Raw genomic sequence first — 8003 nt, forward strand, 5'->3', positions numbered from 1 at the left:
CAGATGCAATGAGCAAAACTGGCCCAATATCCTTCGCTGCAGGAACATCTCCAAAAGAAGTATCCACAAGATCACTGGCTGCATAGCACCCAAAATTAGAAACCATCTGCCGATCACTGGCATCACCATACAGGTCACAAAGCAACTGCCACACATAGAAAGTAGAAGCATCATCAAGAGCATAGATGAAGTGTCGAAGAACTGAATCCTGACAATTCACGTGGAGAAAACCATAGATCTGTCCGTCAGTCTTCCTCCACTGACACACATCCTCCACAGAGGCAAGGTCCGGCAAGCACCGATTCTTGTACGAGAGAAACTGCATCAAACCATACTCCCTGAGAATAGAAGTAACCTGCAACTTCCATGAATGAAAGTTACCACCATCCAACTTGTCTGCCTCATCAAGGAAATAACAAGAGAGTGGTAAGGGAGCCAAATCTGAAGTTGTCATCATTGATCCAATCAATAGGACCAACCCTCATAAAATAAAACTGTCCAAATCAGAAAACGCTGATATAGGGCCCTTCCTCCCACCAAAACGCAGCCCTAAGAGGCTGAACAGCACCCGAAAATCCTCATGTAGCAAAAACGCAGAAGCTTCTATCGACTGTACCTCCAACCTTGAGGTCACCAGAAGAGGAAAGCAAAAATTGCAGATTTGATATAGAGAGGAAAGGCAGCCACACAGGGCCTGGGAACATGCTGTAAGAGGGTGCAAGAGGGAAAGGCAACAAGGACAGTAGCTTGGGCTGTCCTAAAAAAACGCACAATCTCAGAAGAAGAAATGTCCACCACAGGTACCAAGTGTGCCATCAAAGCCCGAAACACCACAAACCCCCACTGCAAAAGGGAATGACCACCGGAGAGGAAAACGCAGCCAGAAGTGGGCTGCCGTCCTCAAAAAACAGGCCGCCTATGTCCAAACTCCACGTGGAATGAAACACTGATGAAAAGTTACCTTCTAGCTGCAAGCGATGAAGCCAAACTGAAGGAGATCCAACCAGCAGAAGCTGTCCAGAAAACACAGCAACAAAGAGGCTGTCACTAATGTATCAAAGAGCCACCCCTTCGTTCGGGGTTCCTGAAAATGTGCCTGATGACACTGACGCTCAAGGCCAGCAAGAGCTGCATACCCCCGGGTCACTCTGTCTCGGATTGCCTGAGCCATGGAGAAGCGTCCAGCTGGGCTAGTAAATGTGATGCCAAGGTAAACATAAGAGCTCACCACCTCGACCCGCCCTCCTGCTAATGTGAGAGTAGTGTGGCTCCTGACTACGGGTGAAGTGTGGAAGATCATAACCTTGGTTTTCCCAAGGTTCACTGTGAGCCCCTGCTGTGCGCAGAAGTCATCAAGAGCCACAAGGTGTCTTTGAAGCCCAACCTGCGTGTCGGATACCAAGACGATGTCATCAGCATAAAGCATAACATGGACAGTAATACCTGATAGCTCAACCCCAGAGCCTCCTCCCTGTGTGATGTAATCGACCACCACATCAATATAGAGCCCAAAGAGCGTGGGGGAGAGCGGGCACCCCTGCTTCACACCAATGGTGCTAGCAACTGTGTCGGACAAGCCTCCTAGGCATCGGACTCTCCCAAAGACCTGCTCATATAGCCTGTATATGCCCCACATCATGTCTGAAGGTATGCCTAGTATCTATAGTCGCCGAAAGAGGCGCTCTCTGGGCACAGTATCAAATGCCTTGCGGAAATCCACAAAGCAACAATAGAGCCGTTGCCTCCGTGCCTTGGCCTGATCAATCAGGCACCTCAATGTAAAAATGTGGTCAATGGTCAAGAAGGCTCGACGGAAGCCTGCCTGGCCTGCTGCTCTCAATCCCCCAACCTCTGCATGAGTGCTCAGCTCTGCCTCCAAAACTGCCCCGTATAGTTTGGCCAATATATGGCCAATCATGATGGTCCTGGAGTTCCCGGGGTCTAGTACATCTCCCGCTTTATGGATCGGCACAATAGTGTGCATCGTCCACTCAGCCGGAAACCCCTCTGACAGAGCTCTGTTGAAGAGATGAGCAAGAAATGGTGCCAATGTATCAATAGCATAGATGAGATGCTCTCCCTGTAATCCTGTATGATCTGTGGCCCGTCCATGTTGGAGTCGGCATATGGCCCTCCTAACCATAGGTGGGGTGAAGAAGGTGGCGACTGTGGAGCATGGCTCTGTGGGCTGTGGTATAGGGGGCTGTGCAGGCACAACATAAAGTCTCTCTGCATATGTCTGCCAGGTCTGAGGATCGGCAATTGGTGTGGGAGGACGGGGCTCTCTGAGTCTCCTCCAAGCAGCAGCAGCATCTCTGCTCATGAGCATGTGATGTGTCCCAGTACTGAGCCTCCTCATAAGCTCGCCGCTTACGGCGGGTGAGAGTATGCATCCTCCTGCCTGCCTGCCTCTGGGTGATCTCCCCGCGAGCCCTCTGCACTCGGAGACTGCAGTAAAGGTTTCTGCACTCATCATCATATCATCGGTTCTGGGGCATGCTCCCAGATGTAGGTGGCCGTCCTGTCTGTATGTGCTATGGGAAACTCCTCGCGGCTGCGGAGTGCAGTACATGTGAGAGCTGGGAGGTGAGCATGGCCATGGGTGCCGATGGATCTAAGGCAAATAGCTGATCATGAACATGGTAGTCGTACACCTCGGCTAGGTCCTGAGTGAAGTGAAAAATAGTGCGTGGTGGCTGTATGATGGGTGGGTGGGTCTCCAATAAGCTCCTGAAAGTGAGAGAGAGGGGGGGAAGAGGACACAATATTAGGTCCCGAATACCCTCTATACGGCCCCCACCACGGATGGTGTATTTGCTTTTATTAGAATGATGCAAAACTGAAATAAAAGACTGAACCTGAACCTTCTTGGCTGAGGTGAATCCTCTGCGCTTGACCTTCAATCCTTCACCCCTTCTACGTTAGCTTATCCTTGGCTGTCTTGGCCCTTTATTAGCTTCAGCACTTGGTGAAATATGAGATGAATGGATTGAATCTATGCCATGGGTATTTATACCCCTCCAAGGTACTGGTCAGCTGTCTAGGTCAACTGTCTAAAACCCAGGCAGCTGATTGAAAATATTCCCACGACTAGAATATTCAGCATTTAATGCTAAAAAAGCTGTGCATCACATAATAGGGTGTTGGCCAACATGCGCAGCGCGCTTGTGTTTCTGGCTGCGGGGCAGTCTATGCGGGCTGCCCCACACCTGGCCTACAGCCCTCTCAGGGCTGGATACCCTCTCAGCTGCCTCTCCAGGGCCCCTAGGACTGGGCTACAGCCCTTCCAGCCCATCCCATGGCTGGTGGGTACAGCCAAAGCCTTCCTGGCCCCTATGGGGGCGGTTCTACACCTCCCCCATGCCCACCTATATGTCCTTGGGATAGCCCTATGGGCTGGCCCCTTTCCTATATGCAAAACCTAACTGTCTGCATAGTGGTCTCGCATCCAATATCATACCAAATACACAGAACCACTGACATCATTCCAGAGGGAGACTCACAGCGTGGACTAGCACTGTTTCATGTGCAAGACAATGCATAACTTCAGCTTCATCAATGATATCTGGTTCCGCCTCGTCTTTAACTTCTGAAGGGATCTGACCTGCATATGGTTTTAACCAACTGACGTGAAACACATCGTGCATAGTCCAGCTCGGAGGTAGCTTCAACTTCATTGAAACCTCATTAATCTTTCTCTCGATGGGAAAAGGTCCGAAGCTCCTGAATGACAACTTTGGGCATCGCTTGCCCACCTGTTTCAACTTTCAACCTTTGCTTCATAATCCCAAGATACACCCAATCACCTTCCAAAAATTTCATATCCCTTCGATCTTTATTGGCCTGTCGAGTGTAGGCCTCTTGCGCTTTAGCCAACCTGTCGAGTGTAGGCCTCTTGCGCTTTAGCCAACCTGTCCTTTACTGACTCCAAAATCTCCTAGTAAGACTCCGTCAATCTATTCACTTCAGGCATTGAAGACGAGGTCCTGGTCAATAGCGACAGGAATGGTCTTCCAAACACTGCCTCATATGGAGTCCTGCCAATAGCTGAAGAAAAAGAATCATTCAAAACAGCTTGAACTAAAGGCAAATATGATTCCCACTTACCTTGTTGATTGTGGACATAACACTTCAGCACATCAAAGGCCAACTGGTTGTAGATTTCCGTCTGGCCATCCCTCTGTGGGTGAAATGCATTGGAAAAATTCAATTTAGTACCAAAGTTATCAAACAATGCCCTCCAAAAATGACTGGTAAACTTGGCATCTCGTTCTGACACTATGGTCCTAGGAATCCCACCAATCGGGTAACGGGTGCGCTCTTCCAGAGCCAGTATCTACGCCTTCTCCTCTTCCAACTTGGTACTCTGGTCTGCGATTGCTCACATCATCTATTGGAACATCTGTTTAACACTCATGCCTGATGCCCTAGCTGGGCTACCTGGTGCACATTGGTCCCAAGGTTCTTGGTCTCTCTAGTCGTCGAAGCTCGCCATAGCAAGAAAACGCACTTCCTTTCCGGAGCGCAATTTGACCATCCACTATGTGTGCGGGAAGCTTCCGGAGGCGAAAAACCAACCGTCCTTCAAGGGACAGGAGTCACTCCGAAAGGGATAGTCCACCGGAGTTTGAAAACCAACCACACAAGCAAGAAAAAATTACTGGTTTCTTGCTGAATCTTTACACTTGAAGTAGGCACTTGAAGTAGGCTCTAATACCACTGTAACATGCGGAAGCTTCAAGGGAGATAGGTCACTTAAATGCTCAGAAAAACAGCACACTTGTCGCGACGAAATTAACGCACAAAACTAAAACTGAGGCGGCCAACTTGAAAATATTCCCACGAGTAGAATATTCAGCATTTAATGCTAAAAAAGCTGCGCATCACATAATAGGGTGCAGGCTACCATGCGCAGCGCGCTTGTGTTTCTGGCTACTGGGCTGCCCCACACTTGGCCTAAAGCCCTCTCAAGGCTGGATACCCTATCGGCTGCCTGTCTAGGGGCCCTAGGGCTGGGCTACAGCCCATCCCATGGCTGGTGGGCACAGCCAAGGCCTTCCTGGCCCCTATGGGGGTGGTTCTACACCTCCCCCATGCCCACATATCTGTCCTTGGGGCAGCCCTATGGGCTGGCACCTTTCCTATATGCAAACCCTAACTGTCTACACAGTGGTCTGGCATCCAGTATCATACCAGATACACAAAACCACTGACATCATTCCAAAGGGAGACTCTCAGCGCGGACTAGCACTGTTTCATGTGCAGGACAATGCACACTTGACCTTGGACGCATGTGCAAGACAATGCACACCTGACCTCGGACGAATGGAGTGGGACCCTGGCTGACTCGTCCCGGACTAGGCTCACATGGGACCAATTTTCCACCCCAGGTCCTACGCCTTCTGTACATATATGTCTACGTGGCATCCAAGGGCGGGATGCACGTGACAATGAGGACCTACACTCATACGTTGTCAATGATGACTATCTTGAGAGTGTCGATGGCTACTCCCGTGAGGCTCCTCTCAACCATTGTCATGGTGACACCTACTCTCGTGATGCTTCTCCAAACTATTATCATAATGAAAGCGGCACCAATCTGGACTGTAATGATGGTGATGGTGATGGTGATACCAGCTCCCATGAAAGTTAAAAGAATCGTTATAATGGGCATGACGATCATATGACAGTCCCTCATGCAGGTTGTCATAGCGATGTTGATGTTGACCCTCTATGGCATGATGAACAAGGAACCAGTGATCAGTAGAGAGAAGCCAAAACCTCTTTACCCCATTGTGCATTCCTGATGCTAGGCTGTGCTAGGGTTTACAAGAATAGAAAGAGAAGAGTGTAGCGAAACTTATTGTGTACAATCAAAAGGTTTACTTCTGTATTTTCAAGTACAAAATGTTACTGAAAAGGTGATCTCTGATCTCAACCCTAACACTGCTTTAAGATGCTAGTGCCTGCTGCAGATCTGTTTCCGCACCTCCAATCAGCCTTGAGATGGTTGCTCTTGATTGTGTGCTCCAGAAATGTGAGATGAACAAATGAGGACAAAATCCCCCTTATACAGGAAAATCATGCTAGGTTGGGTTCAAGTCGGCCAGCCCTTTTCACCCTTAAAAATAATATCAAAAATCATCCAAATGCTTTGATATTGTGCACAAAGGGTGTCCCATCCATGGGTGCCTTGCTTGGGCACCTATAGGGCTGCTAAAACGGCCGCAAGTCAGCCCCAAACTTGGCTGTCCAAACACAACCCACAAAAGTTGTCTGCTACTTACTTGCAGGTGTGTCACTAAAGGGACAGCACGTGTACAGGTGGTAATCATTCAAAAAAATCCAGAGCGGCATTAGCTGAAATCATCATCTGGGGAGGAGCCAATTAAATCTCACCAACTAATCATTCCTAGCATTGACATGCAGAGCAGTCATTTCTGAGGGTAGTTTTGATTTTGACAGTCCACTCAAGCATCTTTACATTCTGTGCTGGAATGAGCCCAGTGCTGTACTCTAATGAGTTCCGAACATGACAGTATAGAAAGTGCCCCCTGGTAGATCAATAGAAGTGCAGTATAATGGCTACACAACAGCATTCAAGCACCACAGTTTACAGATTTTGAATACAAACTCAAATCTAGATCTGGATCAACGAGATTAACTTTTCTGCTTCTTCCAAGAAGTATGTAAAGCATTTCCAAGAAGCGCCACATCGTTTTGCAGGAAAAACAGAAAGAGAAAGGCAGAAGAGCATCGCATCTTACCTTACACACAATGGATGGTAGGCGTCGAAAAGCTGAGTGCAGTCTCTCCCTGCGTTCACGTAGATGAGGCTACCTCCAGGATGATGAGGAACCCTGGGAGAATAAAAAGAACAGAAGCCGAGCTTAGAGATGGCAGGAAAAGAAACTAGAGAAGCCCGGAAACCTGAGTGAGAAGATGCAGGAGACCGACTTGACGTTTAAAAAAAAGATCAGAGAGCTTCGCAAACTTGAAGAAAATTAAGTGTCAAGTTTTTCAAAAATATGAGCAGAGGATAGAGGAATGCAAATGCAGTAAAGCCTATTTCGCAGCCAAATGGGCCAAGCTTTGCCACATGAAGAATGCAGTAAACCCTAATTCGCAGCCAGATCAGCAGAGCTTTGCCACATGTAGATGTAGCAAAATGGGGCAAAATCAGCAGAGCTTGCCGCATACACCCTAACTTACAGCCAGTTTAGAAGAACTTTGTCAAATGCAGGTGCAGAAACCCCTAAGTAACAAGGCTGAGGATTAACAATTAACAAAGGATTAAGCAGATGTTTCTTAAATGCATGTGCCGGAAACTCGAATTTCTGCAGGAGAAGTGGCAGAAACCCTAACATTTGAAGGGCCTTGTGGTCTAACCATGAGGTAACATCGTAGACGCGGTTTCTAATGACGAGCCAGCAGCTGTCGGGGTTGCTGTGGGAGCGAACTTCAGGAACAGAGAAGGTGGGAGGCTTGGAAGGGGGGGAGGGAAGAGGGAGGTGACCAAGGGGGGGCTCGAAGGAGGAGTGGGGAGGCATGGCAGGAGCAGAGAGGAAGAAGGCGGCAATGGCGAGGTGAAGAATGCATGCAGTATCTGCCGCTGCAGTGTTTTTCATCTGGGTCCGCACTGCCAGGAAAAAGAGAAACGAAAAAAACAAGCAGATATTTTGAACACGTGCCCTCAATACACGCTCTTAAGAACTGCCTATCAAGGTTCAAGTTGAGCCAAAGGGGGTTAAACCTCTCACTCCACCAAATGCCAAGACTGAAGAATAGCGAGGAGGTTAAATAACGGAGGGCTGAGGAGACTAGGAGATTGCTAGGACTTGGCTGGAAAGAATTGAATCAGATTAGGCGAGAATTTGGGATACAACAGAGAGATCTTCAAGTTATAAGCAATGTGCTAGAGGAGGTTGAGAAGGGTTGGGTCTCTACTGCCCACAATGGGGCATGCTCGATAAATGATCGGTCTTGGTTCAATGGAGTTAAAT

General features: G+C 48.5%; 1 protein-coding gene across 2 annotated transcripts in view; it reads right to left on the bottom strand.

Annotated features, from left to right (window-relative positions):
• Window positions 1–7670, bottom strand: part of LOC147631009 (acyl-lipid (8-3)-desaturase-like) — a 70437-nt gene extending 62767 nt beyond the window's left edge. For both annotated transcript variants that reach the window (XM_086809342.1, XM_086809343.1), the window contains exons 1-2: window positions 7390–7670; window positions 6768–6860 (exon numbers count right to left, since the gene is read on the bottom strand). In XM_086809342.1, the coding sequence (XP_086665468.1) occupies window positions 6768–6860; window positions 7390–7628 (332 nt within the window). In that variant the 5' untranslated portion in view covers window positions 7629–7670. The remainder of the gene's footprint in view (window positions 1–6767; window positions 6861–7389) is intronic.
• Between the last annotated feature and the right edge of the window lie 333 nt (window positions 7671–8003).

The sequence above is a fragment of the Cibotium barometz genome, chromosome 15, assembly GCF_041138505.1.
Source record: "Cibotium barometz isolate CiBa-2024 chromosome 15, ASM4113850v1, whole genome shotgun sequence".
Lineage (NCBI taxonomy): Eukaryota > Viridiplantae > Streptophyta > Polypodiopsida > Cyatheales > Cibotiaceae > Cibotium > Cibotium barometz.